Here is a 27,818-nt window from a genome sequence, read left to right on the forward strand (position 1 = left end):
TTTTTTCTTGTAAATTTGTTTGAGTTCATTGTAGATTCTGGATATTAGCCCTTTGTCAGATGAGTAGGTTGCGAAAATTTTCTCCCATTTTGTAGGTTGCCTGTTCACTCTGATGGTAGTTTCTTTTGCTGTGCAGAAGCTCTTTAGTTTAATTAGATCCCATTTGTCAATTTTAAAATGCTGTCAAATATCAAAATGTAGCAAAATCCAGAAAAATAATACATTTGTATAAATGATGTGTCAGATACACCCTCATAAACCTTTTTTCTTTTCTTTTTTTCTGTCTTTATTTCACTGCACACTCTTGATCACCTCTAAAATGACAAGGTATTTTGTAATGTCACTTTCTATGTAGAAACTGTGAAGATAATTCAGTCTTTGTTTTAGCATAGTTTGTTTGGGGGTGTTTCAGAAAGGAGAGCACATATAATTAGGACAGTCAAAGTCTCTACTGGTTCTATCATGATCCGATGTCAATACCACAAGTATGAAGGTAGTAAAAAATATAGGGAAGTGACTGTAAAACACCTGAAATTACCCACTAAACACAAACTAAATGTATCATCAACTCAACTTCCCCTTAGCTGGATCCCAAAACTATTTGTGGCAGGTTTTACTTGAATAAAGGACAGTGTGAACACATTTCTAGAGTCTCTTATCGGTCTTAGAAGGCATCTGTACAAATGAGATGCCTGTAAATACAAGCTTCTAATACCTAGAGGGATACAAAGAAAATCTTGAGACAGTCTGAAAATCCTAAATATTCTCAATGTAGCTTAGATGTTCAAGGGTTTCCCAAGGTAAATGAGTTTAGAATGTAGTAACAGTAGTCTATCTGATTTAATAGAAAGATAATGAGGAAGCTTAGCCTAAAGCATGTTGAAGTCTCGGCCATATATACTCGTAGAAATGGGGACAAGCCTAAAGAAGATAGAATGGGACCAGCTGAAGCTAACTAAACTGGCTTTGGTCTGGGGTGCCAGACAACCTAATGCACAGGGTCTAACAGGAGCTAATTTGGATAGGCCTCTATGAGGAAAGAGAAATGAGGATCAAACACAGCCTTATCAGCAAGCATGGGCAGGGAATGTCTTTGGAATAACAGAAGCCAGATTTAAAAAGGAGGCTGCTGAGTGCTTTCAGCAGTTCCTTGGAGTTCTATGTACTCCTCCTATAACCTCAATCAATCCAATTAATTCCTTTCTTATTACTTGCCTGACAAAATCCAACTTTAAACGAATAAAAAAACTTATATATTTTTTTGGTGGTATCCAAATTGGGAAGGAAGAAATAAAATTATCACTGTTCAATGATGACATACTCTTATATTTAGAAAATCCTGAAGATTATACACACACTAATCTTAAAGCTAATAACAGAATTCAGTAGAATACAAAAGCAACACACAAAAATCAGTGTGTCTTTACATACGAACAATAAACAATCTGAAAAGGGAATTGAGAAAACAATTTCACTTAATAATAGCATCATACGAAATGAAATGCGTAGGAATAAGCTTAACGAAAGAGGTGAAAGACGTTTACTTGAATGTCTTTTCCTTTGTAGTTTTTGCTGAAAACTGCAAAATATTGCTGAAAGAAATTAAAGAAGACATAAAAAGCAGAAAAGACATCATATGTTCATGGGTTATAAAATTTAATATTATGAAGATGATAATACTAACCAAAGCAATCTACCAGTTCAATGTAATCCCTATCAAAATACCAACAATGCATTTTGCACATATAGAAAAAAACACATCCTCAATTTCATATGGAATCTCAAGGGACCCTGAGCAGCCAAAATAATCTTGAAAAATAAGAACAAAGTTGGAGGCCTCACACTTCCTAATTTCAAAATTCATTACAAACTGCAATAATCAAATCAGTGTGATACAGACATATAGATCAATGGCATAGAATAGATATCCCAGAAATAAACCCTGGCATTTATGGTCAAATGATTTTTGACAAGGCTTCTCAGATAATTCTATGGGTAAAGGATAGTCTTTTCAACAATTGGTGCTGGGAAAACTTAAGTACATGGCAACGAATGAAGTTTGCCCCTTACCTTGCACCATATACAAAAATTAACTCAAAATGAATCAAAGACTTAAACATAGTGGCTAAAAATATAGAACTCTTAGAAGAAAACATAGAGTGACACTTTGTGACATCCGATTTGGCAATGTGCATATGACACCAAAAGCACAAAAAATGGAAAAAAAAAATTGGACTTCATCAAAATTTCAAACTTCTGTATATCAGAGGACATTAGCAAGAGAGGGAAGAGGCAACCCAAAGAGTGGGAGAAAATATTTGCAAATCATATATATGATCAGAGATTAATAACCAGAATATGTAAAGGACTCCTAAAACTCAACAATAAAAAGCAATTTAAAAATGGGCAAAATACGTGAATAGACATTTATCCAAAGAAGATAAGCAGTTGGTCAATAAGCACATCAAAAGATGTTCAGCATCATTAATCATTAGGGAAATGCAAACATAACCTCAATGAGATGCCACTTCACACCCGTTAGGATGGTTGGGATTAAAAGAAAAAACAAAAGAGGAAATAAGTTTTGGCCAGGATATGAAAAAATAGGAACTCTTGGGCATTGCAGATATGAATATAAAATGGTGCAACTTCTGTGGAAAACAATGTGGCCACTTCATAAATTAAATTTAAAATTGTCAGGCTTTGCACAGTGGCTCACGCCTGGAATCCCAGCACTTTGGGAGGCTGAGGCCAGTAGATCACCTGAGCTCAGGAGTTCTAGACCAACCTGGGCAACATGGCAAAACCTTGTCTCTATGAAAAATACAAAAAGTTATCTGAGTATGGTGGTGTGCATTTGTGGTCCCAGCTACTTGGGAGGCTGAGGGTGGGAGGATCGCTTGAGCCTGAGAGATAGAAGTTGCTGTGAGCTGAGATCGAGCTGCCACACTCCAGCATAGGTGACAGAGTGAGACCCCTTTTTAAAAAAATTGTCATATAATCCAGCAATTCCGCTTCTGGGCATATACCCCAAATAATTGCAAGCCAAGACTTGAGCAGGTATTTGTACAACAATGGTCATAACAGCATTATTCACAACAGCCAAAATATGGAAACAACCCAATGTCCACTGACAGATGAATGGGTGAGCAAAACATAGTATGTACATACAGTAGAATATTATTTAATCTTAAAAAGTAATGAAATTCTGATGCATACTACAACTTGAATAAACCTTGAAAATATTATGTTAAGGGAAATAAGCCAGACACAAAAGAACAAATGTTGTATAATTCCACTTACATGAAGTATCTAGAATAGTCAACAAAAGAGGTAGAAAGTATAATAGAGCTTACTAGGTACTAGGGGGAAGGAAGAATGGGAAGCTATTGTTTAATGAGTACAGAATTTCAGTTTGAGGTGCTAAAAAGTTCTGGAGATGGATAGTTGCACAGCTATGTGAATGTACTTAATGCCACTGAATTTTATAAATGGTTAACTTAGTGAATTTTATATATATTTTTTCTCTCTCTCTTTCACATGCACACACACACACACACACACACACACTCTCTCTCTCTCTCTCTCTTTTGTTTTTCTTTACACCAGGCATTGTAATGTTTCTTTCAGTGATGGCTTTATGGTTTTAAGGATCATCACTAACTCATAGCATCATAAATTAGTATAATATTGTTATAGAAGATAGTACAGTGTGGCAATTAAGAGCATGAAGTCTAGGTCAAGTTGACAACTTCTCCTTAATAACTTGGTAACCTTACCTGAAAATGGAGATGACAATACCTACCTACCTCATTGTGGTGTAAAAATTAGGTTAAAAAAATTAGGTGAATATGTAGAAAGTGTTTGGAACAGTGGTGCATGGTGCAAAGTATGGACTTTGTTAGTATTTTATTATTATCGTTATTAGTATTTTTGTGGCCTTGTAATCCAAAATAGGATACTCTCAAAAACAGTCAACTCCTAGTTCTTTTTTTTTTTCTTTTCTCTGAGTATCATTTTCTCTCTGTTGATGTTATTGACTCTCTTGATATATTTTCCCCATTCTCCTCTTGCCACCCACTGGCTTATTTTACTCCACACTTTGCTTTTGCCTGTTTATTTTTGTCTTTCTATTTTCTTTCTTTCTTTTTTTTTTTTTTTGAAATGGAGTTTTGCTCTTATTGCCCAGGCTGGAGTGCAATGGTGCAATCTCCGCTCACAACAACCTCCGCTTCCCGGGTTCAAGCAATTCTCCTGCCTCAGCCTCCCAAGTAGCTGGGATTGCAGGCATGTAACACCACACCCAGCTAATTTTGTATTTTCAGTAGAGAGGAGGTTTCTCCATGTTGGTCAGGCTGGTCTCGAACTCCTGATCTCAGGAGATCCACCTGCCTCAGCCTCCCAAAGTGCTGGGATTACAGGCGTGAGCCACTGCACCTGGCCTATTTTTTTGTTTTTAAACATCATAGGTTCAGTCTATTTACAGTTTCTTTCTTCCTTACACTTTGGCCCTAGTTTCCTTGTAGCCTCAGCTCCATTGGCCCCCTCTGGTTCTGATTTTATAAGATGGCTGCTCTTTACAGAAACTTTCAGCTTTGATCTTGACTGCTAACTAATGATTTCTCCATAAATTCTAGTTCAAATTTTCAAGATTGATTAACACAACACAACTTTTTATGTCAAGCCTCATAACCAATCACCAGCCAGCCAACAGATTAACTCTTCTTGAATTGGGTACCTGCCTATGACCTAAATAGTGTTGAAGAGGGAGAAAATAATACCAAACCTGCCCCCCTGTGGCTGCCCTCTCAGTGTGGGCTGCGAGCAGAATAGTTTCTCTTAGGGGCAGTGTGTAAGTATAGCATTTATGGTAATTAACACGTTTAGTACACCAAGAAGCAAAGATGAATAATACATAGTCCCTCCTATGATGGAGCTCATTACCCAGGAATAGACATGTGTACGAGCAATCATGCAATAGAATAACTATTTATTTATATGGACAAAATATTCTTTAAACACAAAGGAGAAAACAATTCAGTTTGCTGGGTATAGGGAATGGGACAGGCTTCACAGTATGTGGTGATATTTCCAAGGATATGTTAAGTATAAAAAATGTTTCCTGAGACAGAGTAGAGCAGAAAAAGGGATGGAGCAAGGGCATTAAGGCAGATTCAGCTCTAAAAACAGTCACAGAGGTACAAAGATGAGTGGCGTGATAAGGAAATGGAGCTAAAAACTGTGGCTGGAACAAAGACTAAAATGAGTAAGATTATTACAGCAGAGTGAACTGTAGGTAAGGACCAACCTGTGGATGGTTTTAGACTATGAATTACTGAAAAGAAATATGATTTTTGTTTTTAGTCAACTAGGATTTTATCAAAGGTTATCAGCAAGTGGGGGGCATGATCACTTCGGCATTTGAGAAAGAAATGTGTTTGCATTAAGGAGAATGTCTCCGAGCAAATAGAGACTGGAAGTAGAAACCTACAAGGCTACTAGAATGGCCCAGTTAAGATATAATAAGGCCTGAACTTAAAAGAGACTCTTTCAAAGGTAAACTGACAGACTAGATAATTATCAGGGTCAAGTGACTGACATGTAAATATTTCAACCATAATTTAAAGAAACAAAATGCCTCAGAAAGCAACACAATTCATTTAAAAAAAAGCTTTAGTTTTACATGAAGAAGATTTAAGAATGGTTATTTTATTTTCTCTAGATATATGGCTAAAATTCTAGGAGTGTGACATTGGGATAAACATTTTTCTGCCTTAAAGAGCGTTGGAAGAATTCTTCTGAATTGTGTCTTCTTTTAGATTTAAGCTAAATATCAGAAGAGTCAAGTAGGGTAAAGCTTCCTCATAGTGTGCAGTGTTGAATCAGATAAATTGGATCAGCAGCAGAACTGGAAATATTCTTATAAAATGTAGCCTGTCTTATATTCATAACTTCATATCTCCACTGAGGGTTTTACACCAGTACTTTAAAAGTATACTTTGCTGTGAAGGCGTAATTTCATTACAACCACATGTGTACATAGCTGTCCAATTGCAAGAACAATGAAACACCAGGGACCAGAGCCATTGCAGTATACACAAAGGTACATCGTAAGTTAATAGGTTAATAAAACTCTAAGACTGAAGTCAAGGCATACTGCATAGTAGTTATTTCTAAAGTTATTGTGTTTCCTTAAAATTTAATATGTTCCTCTTTTATAGAAAAGAAACAAAAAATGGGGATTTAAATATATTATTCTCAGGCAACTAATTTTTTCCATCTTCTACCTCCAATAATGTGGTGACAGGAAGTGACTTAAGGTACAGTCTTTGGGATATTCAGTAGAAAAAGCTTCTTTTTATTGTCATTGTATGAGAGGTCTTCAAAACGTTTACTGAAAATGTGTTTTATGAAAAAAAATTATGCATAGAATTCAACATTTTTGCACCAAAATAAACTTGTACTAACTTGTGATAATGTGTGTGGACAGGATCTAGTTTGATGGGTTAAAAATCAGAGACATCAGTTTGAAAAGAGCCCTATATTAGTCTGTTCTACTGCTGCTAATAAAGACAGAACTGAGACTGGGTAATCTATAAAGGAAAGAGGTTTAATTGACCCACAGCTCCACAGGGCTGGGGATGCCTCAGAAAACTCACAATCATGGCAGAAGGGGATGCAAACATGTCCTTCTTTACGTGGCGGCAGGAAGGAGAAGTGCTCAGCAAAAGCAGAAAACCCCCTTATGAAACTATCAGATCTCGTGAGAACTCAACTGACTATCATAAGAACAGCATGGAGGTAACCGCCCTCATGATTCAAGTACCTCCCACCAGGTCCCTCCCATGACATATGGGAATTATGAGAACTACGATTCAAGATGAGATTTGAGTGGAGACACAGCCAAACTATATCAAACCCCTATGAAAGGCAACATAAACTCTGCTAAAATTGAAAAACAAACATCATATTTATGGCGAAGTTTGAGTGGAAGAATGATGAAATCATTGATGCTTTACAAAATATTCATAGAGACAATGCCCCAAATAAATTATCAGTTTACAAACTGATAACTCATTTTAACAAGAGATGAGATGATGTTGAAGATGAAGCTCACAGAAGCAGCCCATCCACATCCATTTGTGATTAAAAAAAATTTATATTATTCATGCTCTAATTGAAGGAAACCAGTGATTAATAGCACAAGCAATAACCAACATCATAGACATCTTAATTGGTTCAGTTTACACAATTCTGACTAAAAAATTAAAGTTGAACAAAGATTCCACTCAATGAGTATCCAAACCATTGTGCTTAGATCAGCTGCAGACGACAGCAGAGCTTTCAATGGAATTTTTAAATAAGTGGGACCAAGATCCTGAATTACTTCTTTGAAGAATTGTAACAGGAGATGAAACACGGCTTTACAAGTACAATTCTGAAGACATCATAATCAAAGCAATGGCTACTGAGAGTTGGAAGTGATCCAGTCAAAGCAAAAATAGACCAGTCAAGAACAAGGGTTATGGCAACAGTTTTTTGATATGCTAAAGTCATTTTACTTAATGACTTCCTGGAGGTCCAAAGAATGATAACATCTGCTTACTATGAGAGTGATTTGAGAAAATTAGCCGAAACTTTAACAGAAATATGCCCAAGAATGTGTCAACAGAATGTCCTTCTTCACCATTACAGTGCTTCTGCTCATTTCTCTCCTGAAACAAGGGCAATATTTCAGGAATATCCATGAGAAATCACTGGGTATTCAGCTTACAGTCCTAATTTGGTTCTTTCTGATTTCTTTTTGTTTACTAATTTGAAAAAAAAATCTGTTTAAGGCATCCATTTCTCACCAGTTAATAATGTAAAAAAGACTGGATTGACATATTTAAATTCCAGAATCATCAGTTCTTTAAGGATAGATTAAATGCCTGATATCATCACTTAGAAAAGTGTCTTGAAGTTGATGGAGCTTATGGTAACAAAGTTTATATTTAAAACACTCACTCTGCAATAATAGAGGGAGTAGGAAAATTTTAAAAATAAAAATTATTATTTATACCTATATAGTTTATACTAATAAATATAAAACATTTTGTACTTTTCAATATAAACTGTATATATATGGAGACATTTTACTGTTTTTCCTATTGTGGATGATGAATGTATTTAACCATAATTTAATTTAAATAATCTAATTTTAATACACTTAACGTATTTAAAGAAATCACTGAGTAAACATTCTACATCTTTACAGATTTTTTTAAATTCCATTTTTTATGTTTAATACGAATGAATATAATTTATTTCATTGTTTTAATATTTTTTATTTATTTTATATATTTAGGAATTATAAGTGCAGGTTTCTTACATGAATATATTGCGTAGTGGTGAAGTGTGGGCTTTTAGTGTGCCTATCACCCAAATAGTGAACATTGCAACCAATAGGTAATTTTTTCAATCCTTATCTTTATAGATTATTAATGCTGCACTTGCTTTGGCTGCAAGACCCAAAAGTCAAGTGGTCAAAAACACCATGGAAATGTACAAGCGTACATGGGAAAATCATATACATGTCCTCACTGAAGCCGTAGATGACATTACAAGCATTGATGACTTCCTTGCTGTATCTGGTATGTTTTTATTCTTTTAATTTGTTTATTTTCTCTTGTCAATTTTATAAAATAGAATAATAATGGGACAGGCATGGTGGCTCACTACTGTAATGCCAACACTTTGGGAAGCCGAGGCAGGTGGATTACTTGAGGTCAGGAGTTTGAGACCAGCCTGGCCAACATGGTGAAACCCCCGCTCTACTAAAAATACAAAAATTAGCTGGGCGTCATGGCTGACGTCTGTAATCCCAGCTACTCAGGAGGCTGAGGCAGGAGAATTGCTTGAACCCAAGAGGCAGAGATTGCAGTGAGCTGAGATCATGCCACCACACTCCAGCCTGGGCAACAGAGCTAGACTCTATCTCAAAAAAAAAAAAAAAAAAAAGAATACGAAATAAGATTAATTTTATTTAATACAGTAAACATTTAATTGATTGTATTTCTGGATGCAATATGTTGCTTTGTATTAGCAGCAGTTATGTCATCCATGGTCAACTCTGGGATTATGAGCCTCATCTCTTGTAATCTTTTTAAAATTAATAATTTACACTGAGTCTGTAAAAGAAACTCCTATTCATGGCCAAAACATATTAGAAAATAATACCTAGAATCTTAGGTTTTTCCTAGATTTTCAAATAAATCCTGATTTCCCTGCACTTCTTTTCCAACCAAATTTTTCTCCCCTCAGGGAAAAAAATATATTAATGAGAAAACATCATTAATTTGTAATGTGTGAACCGCAAAATCTGAGACAGATCTCGGTCAATTTGGGAAGTTTATTTTGCCAAAGTTCAGAACATGCACCCATGACACAGCCTCAGAAGTTCCTGACAACATGTGCCCAAGGTGATCAGAGCACAGCTTAGTTTTATACATTTTAGGGATTCATGAGACATCAATCAACATATGTAAGATGAACAAAGTTTCAGTCTAGAAATGTGGAACAAATTGAAGCAAAAGTGGGACAAGTAGGAACGGGAAGGGGGCTTCCAGGTCACAGGTAGATAAGAGACAAATGGTTGCAATCTTTTGAGTTTCTGATTAGCTTTTCCAAAGGAGGCAATCTGATATGCATTTATCTCACTGAGCAGAGAGATGACTTTGAATAGAATGGGAGGCAGGTTTGTCCTAAGCAGTTCCCAGTTTGACTTTTCCCTTTGGCTTAGTAATTTTGGGGCTCCAAGATGTATTTTCCTTTCACAGATGCAATATGATAATTCAACAACCATTATATGTATTTGACAGTGCTAATCTAAAGAATTAAACAAACAAGTCTAAATATCTAACTACAACAGAGAAGCTTGAGATTCCATGTGAAGCCCAGATTATTCTCTCATCACAAGTTAGAATAATATCCCAGAAGATTGTGAAGATACTCTTATAAATCAATATCCTCAGAAGCATAATTCGTTTTGTTTGCATTGTAAGAACAAAGAACTGAACACATTTTCGTCTTTTTTATTCTCTCAAAAAGTAATCCTCTCTCTAAAATAAATTATATATATATTTTTCCTTTTTTGTAAGAGAAGGATTTTCTTGGATTGTGATAATATTCTTTCTTATAAAATGCAAATTCTCATGAATATCCAACTTCATTTTTTAAAGTTACCTGATTTGGTCCAGTCTAACCTATTGACTTCATTACTTTCATGTATGTATACATTCTCATAATGAAAAATTATTCCAGAAACCAGCTATATTTTCATGATACATCAGTGAAAATGAAATGTATGCTAATTACATATTTTTAAACTACTTTATTTTTATAGAATCAAAATATTTGAAAATATAGAAAATGTATGGGAAAAAAATTAATGGCCTTTGATTCCACTACTCAGGAATAATAATCACTGCTAACTGATTTTTTTTTCCTTTCACCATTTTTCTAATATATATTTATATTTTCAAATGAGTATCATGCATATATATATGCATATTTATGTTACTTGCCTTTTTACACATATTTGGCTGCATATTTCTGCATGATTGTATATTATTCAAGAACTTATTCATTTATGTGCTCTTCTGTTAACATTTAGATAAACAATAATTTTAATTATTATGAACAATGTTAAGCATATTTTTGTCTATTTGCTATCTCCTTCATATAGACTTTGCAAAGTAAATTCAATCAACACCTTATATTGGAAAATCCTTTTGTAATTTGATTGTTAAATAGTAGGTTCTGTTTCTCGGTTCTTTTGGTTAAAAGGCAAAGGAACCTACTTACATTCATCAATGTAGAGGTAGTTTAACATAGTAATACTGATAGCACATAGGGAGAATACTCTGGACATGCAACAAGGGGAACCATAATTTGCCAATCTTTGCATGATTAGAGCTGGGGGAGGCCTGGGATCCAGGGATATTATAGGTCCTTAAAGCAGGAATTAATAGTTTTTCCCTTTAGTGCTAGATTAACCTGATATACCGATATTCTGGATCTGCCTCTTTTCATGGACAACTTAAGCAGTTCAAAACATAAACAAGAAACAGGAAACTCATGTAAAGGTTACTTAAATAACAAAAACCCTTCCTTATCTCATATACCTAGATGTTTGATATACTTGGCTTTAGGGTTACTAGCCCTAGCAAACAGAGGACTTGGGTAGGAGCAGTTAAGCTATGTGGAGAGGGATATTTTAATGGCTAACATTATTTAGAATTGTCCGTACAGGAGGATAATAAAAAGTAGACTGATGGTTAATATGTTTAATTATTATTTTTAAATTCTGTACAGAAAACGCACATTATTTTCTATGCCCAGGGTGGACTGCTCATAATTTTCTACATTTTGGATGCCCTGGTTGGTAGTATTTCTGTTACAGGAAAGGGGTCCCATTCTAGACCTCAAGAGAGGGTTCTTGGATCTTGTGCAAGAAAAAATTGGGGGCAAGTCTGCAATGCAAAGTGAAAGCAAGTTTATTAAGAAAGTAAAGAAATGAAAGAATGGGTACTCCATTAGCAGAGCAGCCCTGAGAGCTGCTGGTTGCCCATTTTTATGGTTATTTCTTGATGATATGCTAAACAAGGGGTGGATTATTCATGCCTCCCCCTTTTAGACCATATAGGGTAACTTCCTGACGTTGCCATGGCGTTTGTAAATTGTCATGGGGCTGATGGCAGTGTAGTAGTGAGGATGACCAGAGGTCACTCTTGTGACCATCTTGGTTTTGGTAGGATTTAGCTGGCTTCTTTACTGCAAACTATTTTATCAGCAAGGTCTTTATGACCTATATCTTGTGCTGACCTCCTATCTCATCCTGTCACTTAGAATGCATTAACTGTCTGGGAATGCAGCCCAGTAGGTTTCAAACTCATTTTACCAACCTCCTATCCAAGATGGAGTTGTTATGGTTCACATGCCTCTGACAGTTCAAGGTTATTTTATATATATATATATTTATTTATTTATTTATTTTGAGACAGAGTCTCTCTGTGTCACCCAGGCTCGAGTGCAGTGGTGCGATCTTTGCTCACTGCAACCTCCGCCTCCTGGATTCAAGCAATTCTCCTGCCTCAGCCTCCCGAGTAGCTGGGATTACAGGCATGTGCCGCCACACCTGGCTAATTTTTTTGATTTTTAGTAGAGATGGAGTTTCACCATATTGGCCAGGCTGGTCTCGAACTCCTGACCTTGTGATCCACCCAACTCGACCTCTCAAAGTGCTGGGATTATAGGTGTGAGCCACTGCGCCCGGCCCAGTTCAAGGTTATTAATATGTAAGCATCTCTGAATTCTGTTCATGTTCCCTCTTGGTTGCATCTTAAAGCATTACATCTCCAAGCATTACACAATACCATTTAAAACAGAAAAAGAAGCTGGCTTGCAGCTTTAACTTTAGAGAAAAAAGTCTTTCCCAGATGATTTTCATCAGTTTCTCTTACTTGTCATAGGTCAAAACTTGGTTCCTCTCTCAGTCTTGAGCCAATCACTGGCAAAAGAAAATCAGATTTCCAAGATGAGTTTAGAGAGTGCTGATAAGTGATTAACAACTGACTAGAAGCCGGAGGGAGTGGTAGTCATAATTTGTAGCATTTGTTTATTTCTGTGGCATAAATACTCCCACCTTTGCAGGTTTTAAACTACCAATGTGATGTCACTGAACTCTGAGTTGGTACGAAAGGCATAGAATCGGCTCTTGTGAGCTGGTAGAAACAGGTTCTAATTGAACACTAGGCTTAGACCGGCCACAATTTAACCTTTATTACTAGTCACTTACTACACAAACAAAATCAGAGATTTGTTAGTAAAAAAAGAGAAATGGCCATTAAACAGACAACCAGACATGTTTGCCTAAAATACTGAGTGGTTTCCACTGCTCTCTCAAGTTTCTGTGCCTTCATAAACTTACCTTATATTAGTTTAGCCATGATTCTTTACCAGTGATCTTTTTGTAACATCATAATTTTTCAACATCTGCTCCCACAGATTATGGCATCTTCTCTCAGAATTTTCCCAGTCGAACAAAAGAGAAAGAATATAGCTGGCCCTCTGGATCTTTTTAGTACCAGCCTAGATGCTGTAGGTCCAAAATAAGACCAATGAATAGATGGGTTACCTTTTTTTTTTTTTCAGATGGCTAATCGTAGTTCAAATAGCTGTGATGAGAATTGCCACAATCTTGCATCTTCTGTGGGGGACAGATTTTCTTAGAAAAGTTACAGATGTGTTTAATAGCAAATAACTTATCTGGTACTTGTGAAGAATGATTGATATGGCTTGGCTATGTCCCCACCCAAATCTCATCTTGAATTATAGTTTCCATAATTCCCACATGTTGTGGGAGGGACCCCATAGAGATAATTGAATCACAGGGGCAGTTTCCCCCATCCTGTTCTTGCGATAGTGAGGTTAGTTCTCACAAGATCTGATGGTTTTATAAAGGCTTCTTCCTTCACTGGGCTCTTGTTCTCCTTCCTGCCATGATGTGAAAAAGGATGTGTTTGCTTCCCCTTCCACCATGATTGTAAGTTTCCTGAGGCCTCCCTAGCCATGTGGAACTGTGAGTCAATTAAACCTCTTTTCTTTATAAATGACCCAGTCCTGGGAAGTTCTTTAGAGCAGCATGAGAATGGACTAATACAATAATCTTTTAGAGTAATATGTTGTTTTGTATTCAGAGACTTCTGGTTCATCTTTTTTTCAGGTAGATCAATTGACAAGTATGGGTATCTGTGTTGTGAATTACTTAGAGAAAATTTTACTTTCAAGTTTTTTATAAGCATTTAACCTCTCATGGGCTTTCTTTCAGGAGTCAATACTAATACTATATATATATATACACACACGTATATATATATACATATATACGTATATACATATATACATATATGCATATATATACATATATACATATATACATATATATACATATATATATACATATATATATATATAGAGAGAGAGAGAGAGACAGAGAGAGAGGGACAGACTATTTTCCATATAGATAGATAGATAGATAGATAGATATAGGGAATAAGGGTCCAAAACAGATTTCCATTTTCTTCTGAATCATTTGTGAAAACTTGTGAATTCTCAGAATATCAGCTCTCTACATTAAAATATAAATAAAAATAAAAATTTAAAATCAGTAGTAAAGGACTCTTAGACTTTAAACTATTTTTTTGTTATTAGCCCAGAGGAAGATCACATGTGGTAAAATATTTACTTATAATTATGTTTTAGTGTGATTCAATGGTCCAATATTGACTAAAGATTCTTGAAATAAGGGTATCTCTAATGACAAATGTCTACTGTTTATCCATTGCAGTTATATATTTAAAACTGAAAGTTTTTCAATGATCATTTAAAAATTATTCATACCATCAACAAATGTCTCATGATAGTTAAACATATATTTTCAGAGGTCAGTTTGCATAAACTGACTCATCGTGAGCTACAAACTTTGATAGAAGGGATGAATGATTTGGACCGTGAGAACTATTCAACAATTACTAAGAACTGATTCAATATAAGGGTTTGTAAAAATACAATCTTTCTTTTATTTATTCCTTCATTTATTTATTTAATATTCCATAATTATGAGTGCTAAATCCTATGAAATTTACTGGAGATTGAACAATGAGTAAAAGGTAGTGGAAGAGATTACTTGCAAAAGAACTGTGACAGTGGAGATCAAATGAGGATTGGTGGAAGCAATTGACAATGGATTTTGAATTTTCTGAGAAAGAGATTGACCACTTCTAAATTAGAATTAGCAATGTTATTCTCTTATTGTGGAGTGTTCTGATTATAATATCACATTGACCTTGAGTGAACTGTAGTATTGAAGGATAGTTGAAGATGTGCTTTATTCTATATTTTAAATTTTTCTTAAATATGTTCACTTTTCCCCCATATTCACTGCTACTACGCCAGTTCAAGTAACTTTCTTTTCCCTAAGTTGCTGCAGAATCTTAATAGGACCTCTTACTTCCATAGTTTTGCCTGAAGTCTCTTAATAGGTATTTGCTGAATGTATAAAAGTATTTATTCCCATTTTAAATTCTGTGTCTACATTAATTTTTCAGATTCATTTCTTCTTAATTACTTTAATGTGTTTAGCCCCAGGATTAATATTTAAAAAAATCTTCAAATTATGAAAAAATAACTTTCAGCATTAATCATCACAGTGTTCTTTGACCTTGGCTTAGTAACACAAAGGTAACTTTCAATGCCATCAAAAATGCACTAACAGGTGTCACCACCAGACTACATCCTGCCCTGGGGCCTAATTGCTGCTGCATCTCCGCATCACAGGTGCACAGCCTACATCCCCCCACACCTTCCCAGAAGGTTGCAGTGTTACATTACCAGCTGAACCCAGTGATGCCACAGGGTCCCTGTTACCTGAGCCCACACAGAGACCTAAATCCCAGGGAACAGGCAGTCCTGCACATCAGGGAGGCTTTCCCCAAGACATAGAAATCCAAAGCACATGCTTCCAAGAGCCTGAGAGCCACCTTCCCTGATGACAGTGACCTTGTTCCCTGCAGCAGTTGGGCCATTATGTGCCTGCGCACAATGCCCAGGGGCCTGAGGACCAGCTTGCTTGTGACCCACTGCCATGAGCACTGATCCCCAAATGTGCCACTTAGGGCTTAAGGACTGCCCTGTCTGGGATGTGCCACCATCACAACCCAGCAAACTTGGCCCAGCAACAACAGGGCCACTATGTACCTTTTGTGTACCACCCAGGATCCTGAGAACTGGTCCATGCAAGGCGTACCACCAGAGGTGCCTGTGTAGTTTCCAGGGATCCAAGGACTGGCTTGCCTGGAGGCCCCATCTCCAGTAAAGTCACATCACAGCTTTCAGGAACAACCAGAGCATAAGACACTGAAGCCATAGATACTACTGATTTGACTAATGCTGAAGAAATCATATGGTGACTACAGTACTGCATTCTCCCAGAAACAAAGCCAAAGCACCCTACCCAAGTTTAACAATAGACTAGATAAAGCAAAAGAAATAATTTGTGATCTTGAAGACAGATCTTTTGAAATGAGCAAATTAGGCAAAAGGAAAAAAAAAGAATAAAAATGAAAAAAGTTTACATGACATATGGGATATCACTATGCAAACAAATATTCTATTCATATTTTAGAAATTCCAGAAGGAAAAGCAGTGAGAAAAAATATAGGCCACTTATTTAATGAAACAATAGCTGAAAAGCTTCCAACTCTTGGGAGATAATCATCTAGATATAGGGAGCTCAAATGTTCCCAAATCGATTAAATCCAAAAAGGTCTTCTCTGAGGCACATGATAGTCAAATTGTCAAAACAAAGACAAAAAGGGAATTCCAAAAACATCCAAAGAAAGCATCAAGTCACATATGAGGGTATCTTCGTCCGACTAACAGCAGATTTCTCAGAAGAAACTTACAAGCTAGGAGAGGACAGGATGATATATTCAGATTGCTGGAATAAAAAAAAGAAAAAACTTTCAACTAAGAATACTATAAACCATAAAGCTATTCTTTAGAAATGAAGGAGATATAACATTTTCCCAGACATACAAAGACTGAGGGAATTAATCACCATTAAACTGAGCCTAGAAGAAATGCTTAAGGGACTCCAACCTCTGAAAGCGAAAGGATATTATCTATCAATTAAGCAAAAGCAGATATGTGTCTGTATCATTGGTAGATGTTACCTATCAATTAAGGAAAAATATGAAAGCATACAACTCACTGGTAAAGCAGATACGCAAATGAGAAAAAGAAAGGAATAAAATTTTATCACTACAGAAAACCACCAAACCACAAAAGTAATAAAAGAATAAAGGAACTAAGGCTATAAAGAGCAATTACAAAATAACTAACAAAAAGACAAGAATAAGTCCTCATCTTATCAATAACAACCTTAAATGTAAACAGTTTAAATTCCCTAATTAAAACACACGTATACATGTGTAACTAACCTGCACATTGTGCACATGTACCCTGAAACTTAAAGTATAATAATAATAAAATCAATTAAAAAATGTATATATAAACTGGCTGAATTAAAAAACTGAGACCCAACTATTTGCTGCTTATGAAACTCACTTCTCATTTAAAAACACACATAGACTATAACAAAACAGATTAAACAAGATATTCGCTGCAAATGGAAACAAAAATTGTGCAAAAATAGCAATACTTACATCAGACAAAATAGACTTTTATTAAAAATAAAAAGATAAAAAGACACAGAGGTCATTATATAGTGATTAAAAAATCAATGCAGCAAGAGGAAAGAACAATTGTTAATATATATCCACCCAACACCAGAGCACTCAGATATGTAGGGCAAATATTATTATAGTTAAAGAGAGAGATAGAGACACCAATGTAATAATAGTTGAGAACTTTAACAGCTCACCCTCCCCTCCCTCAGCATTGCACAGCTAATCTATACAGAAAGTCAACAAAGAAACATTGTACTTAAGCTTCATTTTATACTAAATGAACCTAATAGACATTTACAGAACATTTTTTCCAATGGCTACAAAATGCACATTCTTATCATCAGCAGATGGAACATTCTCTAGGATAGACCCTATGTTAGGCCCAAAACAACTCTAAATAATTTTTTCAAAAATGCAATTATACCATGTATTCTCAGATTTCAGTGGAATATAATTAGAAATCAATAACAAGAGGAACATTGGAAACTGTAAAAATACATAAAAAGTAAACAACATTCTCCTGAATGACAAATGAGTTAATGAAGAAATTAAGAAGGAAATTTTAAATACTTCTTGAAAGAAATGAAAACAGAAACACAACATACCAAAAAAATCTATGGAACACAGAAAAATTAGTACAAGAGGGAAGTTTAAAGGAATAAACACCTATATAAAAAAAAAAGATTTCAAATAACCTAGTGATACACCTCAAAAAATAGAAAAGCAAGAACATACCAAACCCAAAGTTAATAGAGGAAAATAAATAATAAAGATCAGCACAGAATGAAACAAGTTAGAGGCAAAAAAGCAAACAAAAGATTCGTGAAAAAGTTTGTTTTTGAAAAGTAAACCAAATCAACAAACTATTATATAGATTAGGAAAAAGACCTAAATAAATAATATCAGAAATGAACAATGAGATATTACAACTGACACCACAAAAATACAGAGGATCATTAGAGACTGTTAGGAACAACTATACACCAACAAATTAAAAAACCTGAAGGAAATGGATACATTCCTAGACACAAGTATAAAATACCAAGATTGAACCAAAAACGAACAGAATCAAACAGACCAATAACAAATAAGAAGATTAAATGAGTAACAAAAAGTCTCTCAAAAAAGCAAAGTCCAAGACCAAATGGATTCACTAATGAATTCTAGCAAACTTTTAAATAACTAACACCATTTTTTCTCAAACTATTCCAAAAAATGGAGGATTAAGAAATTCTTCCCAATTAATTCTATGAAGCTAGCATTACCCTGATGACAAAACCAGACAAGGGCACAACAAAAAAAGAAAACTATAAGCCAATATGTCTGATGAAGATAGATTTAAACACCCTCAACCAAATACTAGGAAATTGAACCCAACAGCACATCAAAAACATAATGAACCTAATCAAGTAGAATTTATTCCAAAGATACAAGGAAGTTCAATATATGCAAATCAATAAATGTAATGCATCACATTAATAATCTAAAATTTAAAAAACATTATCTCAATAGACAGAAAAATCATTTAATAAAATTCATCATCCCTTTATGATAAAAAAACTCTTAACAAATTAGGCATAGAGGGAATATACCTCAACACAATAAAGACCATATATGACAAACCCATGGCTAACATTTTACTGAATGAAGAAATACTGGAATCTTTTTCTCTAAGAACTGGAACAAGACAAGGGTGCTCACTTTCACTACTCTTATTCAACATAGTACTAGAAGTCCTAGCCCATAGCAATTAGGAAAAAGAAAGTAAGAAATTGCCATCCACATTGGAAAAGAGGAAGTCAAATTGTCCCTCTTTGCAAACAACATATTCTCATAAATAGAAAAATGTAATGACTCTGCCAAAATACTCTTAAAACTGGCAAATGTATTCATTAAAATTTCAGGATAAAAAAATCAACATACAAAAATAATTAGTATTTTATATACCAGTAATGAACTAGGTGAAAAAGAATTTAAAAATGCAATCCTACTTGCAGTAGCTACAAAAAAAGACACTTAGAAATAAATTTAACCAAGGTGAAAGATGTCTACAATGAAAACTACAAGGCACTGATGAAAGAAATAGAAGAGGATAAAAAGAAATTGAAAAACATTCCATGCTCCTGGACTGAAAGAATTAATATTGTTAAAATGACCATTTCACCCAAGGCAGTCTACAGATTCAGTGCAATCCTTATCAAAATAACAATGACATTCCTTACAGAAATGAAAAAACATCCTAAAATTGTCTGGAACCACAAATGACCCCAAATACCCAATGCAATACCAAGCCAAAAGGGTAAAACTGGAGATAGTACACTACCTGACTTCAAAATATAATACACAGTAACAGTAACAAAAACAACATGGTATGGGTATAAAAACAGACACACAGACCAATGGAATAAGATAGAGAACCCAGAAATACATCTATATATTTACAGTCAACTCATTTTCAACAAAGATGTCAAGAATATACATTGAAAAAAATGACACTGTCGTCAACAAATGCTGCTCTGAAAACTGGGTATTCATATGCAGAAGATTGAAACTAGAAGACCATCTCTCACTATGTTAAAAAATCAACTCAAAGTGGATTAGAATTAAATATCAGACTGAGACTATAAAACTAGTAGAAAAAGGTAAAGGAAATGTCGCAGGACATTGATCCAGGCAAAGAATTTATGGTTAAGACCACAAAAACAGAAATAGACAAATCAGACTATATAAAACTACAAAGCTTCTACACAGCAAATGAAACAGTCAACAGAGTTAAGTTACAACCTACAGAATGAGAGAAGATATTTAAAAACTATTCATCTGGTAAGGGACTACTATCCGTGATACATAATGAACTCAAACAGCTCAACAGCACAGAAACAAATACTCTAATTTAAAAATGAGCGATTTATCTGGACATCGTTTCTCAAAGGAAGGCATACAAATAGCCAATAAATATATGCAAAAATGCTCAAAATCACTAATCATCAGGGAAATGCAAATCAAAACCACAATGAGGTATCATCTCACACCAGTCAGAATTGCTATTATCAAAAAGACAAAAATAAATAACAAACGCTGGTGATGATGCAGAAGAAATGGAACTCTTATATACTGTTGGTGGGAATATAAACTAGTATAGCCACTATGGAGAAGAGTGTGGAGGTTCCTCAAAAAAACTGCAAACAGAACTTCCATATGATCTAGCAATCTCACTACTGGGAATCTATCCCAAAGAAGGGAAATCATTGTATTAAAGAAATATCTGCAACCCCATGTATATTGCAGCACTATTCATAATAGCGAAGATATGGAATAAACCTACGTGTTCAACAACAGGTTGAATTGATAAAGAAAATGTGGTATATATACACATGGAATACCAGTCAGCCATAAAGGATAATTAAATCCTGTCATTCACTGTAACATGCATAGAACTGGATGACATTAAGTGAAATAAGAGGAAAATAAAGTCAAACACCATATCTTCTCACTCAGATATGGAAGCTTTAAAAAGGGAAAAAATCCACAATTAAAGTAGTGTAAAATTATATATAACAAAGTCCCAGAAGTTTATACATTATAAAAGTGGCAAGTATCAAAATTGTGGCTTATATAGGGAAGCTGTTGCACCAGGAGTGTGGCAACAGAAGTCTTTAAGACCATACTCAAACTGAAAGCAACTTTAAAAACAAGAGCTGCAAGTGTTATCAGGAGTTTTCAGCAAAGTATTTAAAATAGTCAAAAACCGAGCAGTTAAAAAGTACCTTCTGAAGTGAACGCCGTTTCTAAATGGGATCCCAATGCCTGGTGGGAGAGGCAGCCTCACTCTACCATGCAGGCTGGACAAAGGTCCCAGCCCTGAAGTCTTAGACTCTGAGAGTCACAAAATTGTTTAAAAAAAAAACAACAAAAAACAAGAAACAAACAAACAAAAAAAAAAGAGCTGCTCCTGCACCACCACACTCTTAATTGGACAAAGATTGGATCAGATTGTAAGAATTTATTATGCTCAACATCACTAATATAATTTTAATAGTTATTTAAGAAACAAACCCAAGAAACTCTTCCCCAGAATCTAGATGAAAGGAAAAGATTTTTAAAAAAATGCTAACAAGGATGTGGAGTAAGGAGAATTCTTATGTACTGTTAGTGGAAATGTTAATTAGTGCAGCTATTATGGAAAATACTATTGAGGTTTCTCAAAATGCTAAAAACAGAATCATCATATGATTTAGCAGTCCCACTACTGGGTATTTATCCAAAGGAAAGGAAGTCAGCATAGCAAAGAGATATCTGTACTGCCATGTTTATTACAGCACTATTCTCAATAGCCAGGGTATGGAATCAACCTAAATGTCCATTAACAGATGAATAAATAAAGAAAATGTAATATATATATACACAACAGAATATTGTTCAGCTATTTAAAAAATGAAATATTGTCATTGGTAACATGGATGAGCCTGGAGGACATTATGTTAAGTAAAATAAGTCAGACGTGGAAAGATAAATATTGCATGTTCTCACTCACATGTAGGAGCAAAACAATGAGCTCATGGAAGTAGAGAGTAGAACTATGGTTATTACAGGCTGGGAACAGTAAGGGAGAAGGAGGATAGAGGGAGGTTGGTCAATGCATATAAAGTTCCAGCTAGATAAGAAGAATATGTTTTAGTGTTCTATGGCACTGTAGGGTGAATATAGTTAATAATTTATTGTATATGTTCAAAAAGCTAGAAGAGAGGATTTTGAATGTTCTCATTAAACAAATGATAATGACTTGAGGTGACGAATATTTTAATTACCCTGAATTTATAATTACACACTGTGTACATGTATCTGTCACTTGGTACCCCATAAATATGTTTCATTTATTATGTGTCAAGTAAAATTGAAAGGAAAAAAAGAGAAAAATGAAAAAAATATAATAACAAAAGCCTTTTTGTCCATGACATCATAGTGAGCATGACCTTTCGCTTCTACAAAGTTTTAATCTAAATTTGACAAAGAAAAAGGAAAATAAATTGATTTTCCATTTTCTTTCATAAGCTGATGCCAAAAAACACATAATAATGTTAGCAAGAGAAAAATGTTAAATTTACTGCATCAGAACTAAGCACTATTAAATCTCAATATGATATTTACTTAATAGGAATTGGGATAAAAGATGACCAATATAGTATGTATCTATGCAAATACAATATAATTATAACCAATTTCCTATTACCATACATTGTACTTATACATTATTCTTCAACTTATACCTTGTCAAAATTTAGTTTGATTAAAAGCATCAAGCCATGAAGTGGTTCAATACAAATATATCTTTTAAATTGGAGATTGTTAATCATTTCCTGAAAAAATGATTTTGATAAAATTAAACTGAGTATCTGTTATGTGCAAGACAGTATGCTGGGGAATGAAAGAAAATACAAAGAAGAAAAATACACAGAATTTGCTTTGAGGGAACTCACAATCTGGTGTATATGAATCAGATTTCAAAAGAATTATATTTGTCACGTAAATAAAATCTTTTACAATTAATGCTGCTGTACCGTCAGGATACTGGGGAAATATTTTTAAAGAAACAGCTGTTCAGCTGGATTATTGAATTGAACCTTTAGAAAATTGGAAAAGCATCCCATAAAGAGGGAAAAACTGTGAAAATTCATGGTGGGTTTGAGGGACAGCAAGTTGGCCAGTATAAAAGAAGCATGACTACATCAGGATTGGTACTGAGCTTAAAAAGTCAACAGATGGCTTCATATAGGGTCCTGAACTTCCATAGGAAAAGGCAAGTGCTGTAGTTTGGACATTCGACCCCTCCGAATATTACGTTGAAGCTGGATCCCCAATGTTGAATGCAGTGCCTAATGGGAGGTGTTTAGGCCTTGGATGTAGATCCTTCATGAACAGCTTGGAGCAATCCTCTTGGTAATGAGTGAATTCTCACTCTATTTATTCCTGCAAGGGCTGGTTGTTTGGAAGAGCCTGGCACCCCACACCCTTTGCTTCCTCCCTTACCAAGTAATCTCTACATGCTGGCTCCCCATCACCTTCTGCCATGAGTGGAAGCAGCCTGAAGCCCTCACCAGAAGTAGGTGCTGGTGCCATGCTTCTTATACAGTCTGCAGAATTGTGAACCAAATAAACCTCTTTTCTTTATAGATTACCCAGTTTTGGGTATTCCTTTATAGCAACACAAACAGTCTAAGACAGTAAGCCATCTGAAATTTTAAATAGTAACATTGTATACTTTATCAGTTTTTAGAACACCAACTCCAGATGCCAACTTCTTGTAGAAGTAAGTGATGTAGTGCTAAATAATCCTTAATGGCTCTTAGAAATTAAAGTAAATCCAATATAAAACAGGTGTTCTCTCCTTTTCTCCATTCTATCTCCAAAAAATGAAAGCACATGACTGACACATTCAAGATGTTACAATAGGAAGGTGAGAACCAGCTTGATAACTGCATCCTACCTCAAGCCGAATAACCTAGGTTTCCATTTACCGAGAAAAGAAGCTCTTCCTCGTCAGGATAGGCCAGTGATGACTTGCAGCCAGGATCTTCTATAACATTGGCTAAAATTAAGAGATAGTGATTTCATAGCTGTAAGATTTTTTCCCCCTGAATCATCTGTGATTACATTTTCATGTGACAGTATATGGTTCAGGGATCATTGTGGAAACTGAAGAGAAATGTACACATGGCTTTATGTAGGTCATGGTGAAAGACAGAGAGAAAGTGTGTATTCAGAAATGATTGAATAGGCTTCCCCAAAGTAATCCATTATTGTTTTATTGGTAATTATGTTTTGAATTACTGCCTGTACTTACATGACTGAAGAGTAGTTTGGACATGTGAACTGGAATTTATCACACATCATTTCATGTACTAACAGGTAAGTTCACTTAAGGGGCTTTCATTTGAATAAACAATAAGTAGACTTCAGGACTGTTCTTTGAATATTATGACTTAGATCTTTAGAAAAGCCATAACTGGGAGTCCTTTTTTGACTGTCTTAATAAGTCAGATTTGAAAATTTTTGCTATAACTTTAAGGTATAGCTAGAGTAATGATTAATAATCTTACTGATTAAATAGCCCTAAGGATTTGCATTTTAGACTTGCATAACAATATAATAGTTTCTAAATACTTCAGATGCATGTGCTATGTACTGACAAAGGCTGTGAATGATAAAATATACTGTTTATAAACAATTTGCTTAAAATTGTCTCAGTGAGTGTATATGCATTATTAATAAACCATATTATTTTCAATAGCCAGATATATTGGCAAACACTTTCAACAAAGAAATAGAGAGTCAAAGGAAGTCTCACAATTTTATGTGTATTTAGTTATTTAGGGGTGTATCTCAACTCTAACCACCTATAATCAGTATAAATTGGATGAGGAAAAATCGTTAATATGGTGAATCCTTTAGGATATTTTATAGACGAGATGAAGGATTACAGGGAAAGTTTCTCCTTGCCACACGGCACGTTCCTATCTACCAATGAGCCCAAGACATGTTCCTGGGCATTGTGAGAGAACAAAGATTTCAGCTAGAGCTGAAGGGGCTTTAGGCTGGTGAGAACACCATCAATCTTGCTATCCAAGTGGGTCTAGATGGGAAATTTGAAAACAAGAATCATGTATCTGATCTTACGAGTTTTTGTTGCAATAGACTTAGGGATTTAGAAAGCATCCTGGGGAATTTTAACAAACCAGTAAAAACCTTTGCTTGGAGTATGGCTCCAGAGCCTGTGCTGTGAACAAGTTCTATGTGTTTTTAAAATGCATCTAAGAGTTACATTGTCCTGAAAAGTCTAACTCATAGAAGCAGGGAGTAAAATAGTGGTTACCAAGGACTGCTGGTAGGGGAAGAGGACTGGGGAGATGTTGGTTAAAGGATACAAAATTTCAGTTAAACAGGAGGAATAAGTTCAAGAGATCTATTATACAACAAGCTGACTATAGTTAATAGCAATATATTGTCAGTTTGAAAATCGCTGAGAGAACAAGTAAATGTTCTCACTACAAAAAAATGATTAAGTACGTGAGGTGATGTGTATGTTAATTAGCTTGATTTAGCCATTCCATAATGTATACATATTTCAAAACATCATGTTGTACACCACAAATATATACAACTAATATTTGTTAATTAAGAACGAAATAATTTTAAAAGAAAAATAATTATGTTCTTACAAAGTGCCTATCATTCTTACTAAAGTTTCACCAGCAAATTAATTCTTATAGATTTGACAGCAAGATAGTGAATTTTCTCTTTAGAGACTATGTGGAACATAGAAAAAGAAAAATGTGGGCCAGGCGCAATGGCTCACTCCTGTAATCCTAGCACTTTGAGAGGCCGTGGCAGGAGGATCACAATGTCAGGAGTTCAAGACCAGCCTGGGCAACATGGTGAAACCCCGTCTCTACTAAAAATGCAAAAATTAGCCAGGCATGGTGGCATGTGCCTGTAATCCCAGCTACTCAGGAGGCTGAGGCGGGAGAATTGCTTGAACCCAGGAGGCAGAGGTTACCGTGAGCTGAGATCACACCACTGCACTCCAGCCTTGGTGACAGAGCAAGACTCCATCTTAAAAAAAAAAAAAATCTATTTGGAGGAAGTTATGTATGCTTGAAGATAGCTAATTCTGTCATTTCCTACAAAAATCTATGCTATTTGGGAAATAACTACTCAGACTCTCTAAATGCCTCTTTGAAAATGTTAATTATATAATTTATTCATTCATGTACTCATTCATTAACAAATATTTGGTGAGCACCTACTAGGTGATAGGACTGTTTTAAAGATAGAACACCCAGTAGAATAGACAAAACTCTCTGCATCCTTAGAGCTCACATTCTTTTACAATTGGAAGAATTGAATAAATTATATATTTTAAATGTTTTGAATAGTGTCTAGGACATATTGAGTGGCCTTGTAAAAGATAACCGTTATTACTAACATTATTGGCAGGCCAGTCTTAAAATTTAAACCAGTATGAGAAAGATAAATCTCTTTAAGGAGCACTTTTGTTCAACCTATCCCAATAATAGACTATATAGTTAACCAAAATAACTGAAGAATTATCTTAAGAGCTAGGGTGCATGACTATCAGATATTAAAAAGTAAAAAAAAATCTGATAATTTCAATTATTAGATGTTATATACTTAAAAGAGTATGCTCATACAATACTTCTGGGAACGTAAATTGTTACAATCTCTGTGAAGAGCAAAATAACAATATGTGGTACCTGGGTTATGTTACCACAAATCTCCCTCTACGTTTATTGAGGAAACTTGTGCACATATTCATAAGGAAAACCTGGTACAAGTATGATCGTTATAGAGTTTTTTTTCCAATCAATGGGGAAATGAGTAAATAGCAGCAAACATAGTAGTTAAGACAAATGAGCTAGTTTCATATGTTAAAAGGAGAAATTTTCAAAGCAATATTGAGTGGATGAGCAAGTTTTATGGACAGCAGGATGTCATAAATGCCGTGTGTATCAAATACATAACAGTGATTAACTTTAGAAAGGGAGGGATGAGACTGAGGAAGAGTTCATATAGGACTTCAGTGTTATCTACAATGCTTTATCCTTTAAAAATTAGAGCAAAATCCAATGGAAAAAATAGTGCATGTTATTATTGAGGTAGATAGATTATTTTCTATATTTTATGATCTCTACTTTTCTTAAACATTTATAGATGTCAGGGTGCAAAGCCAGGTGACATAGATGAGTCTGTGCCTGGGGAACAGAGAGATCATGCCAGACCAACACATATCAGTACCTGAAACTCACCTAAGAATTGTGATCATCCTATATTCTTTCACTTGACTGTGAATCTCAGTAATACAGTTTAAAAAATGCTTTGTGAAAATGAAAAATACCTAAATCTTTATCACCCAGGGTCAGACTCTAATAGAATAATACTTTCTGAAGTTTTATGTCATTTTTCATTCCAGTTTTGTTGGTGAGTGTGAAGAAAGGATAGCTAGATTAAAAAAAATACTTCTATTCTGAAATATTTCAAGCATCCATAAAAGATTAGAGCATATAGAATCACAATGTAATCTTACGGTGAAGTCTGAGTCTTAACTTTTCTCATACTTGTTATTACATATATAATTGATGTCCCCTGTGTAACCTTTCTCAGGATTTTACAATTTTTCTTTTTTGGTACTAAAGATTTTGATGAAAGCCTTTGCCTCTTCATAAGCAAATCTGCATGACAGACATTTTCCATCTATTGGAGTAGGAGATTTAGGGCATCAAAATAATCAGAATCTCCCTCAGGCAATACAATATTCTTACTCTGAGTATATGAAAACTCAAAGCTAAAGCTGAAAAGTTTCTCACAGGAGCATGACAACAAGATTTAAATGATATTCTGTTCTGCCATCTTTATAGCAATCTTGATAGTATCGGAGGAATGAATGCCTTTGAAGCCAAGTGCCCGGTGAACACTTTCCTGTTGACAAGTTAATCATTTATTGTGTCAGTC

At 34.9% G+C, this 27,818-nt stretch overlaps 1 protein-coding gene across 2 annotated transcripts in view; it reads left to right on the top strand.

The window, feature by feature from the left end:
- The window catches only part of CTNNA3 (catenin alpha 3), a 1,765,907-nt gene that overhangs the window by 1,149,597 nt on the left and 588,492 nt on the right, over positions 1-27,818 (top strand). For both annotated transcript variants that reach the window (XM_054435153.1, XM_054435155.1), the window contains exon 11: positions 8,477-8,633. In XM_054435153.1, the coding sequence (XP_054291128.1) occupies positions 8,477-8,633 (157 nt within the window). The remainder of the gene's footprint in view (positions 1-8,476; positions 8,634-27,818) is intronic.

This window comes from Pongo pygmaeus, chromosome 8 (assembly GCF_028885625.2).
Source record: "Pongo pygmaeus isolate AG05252 chromosome 8, NHGRI_mPonPyg2-v2.0_pri, whole genome shotgun sequence".
Taxonomy (NCBI): Eukaryota; Metazoa; Chordata; class Mammalia; order Primates; family Hominidae; genus Pongo; species Pongo pygmaeus.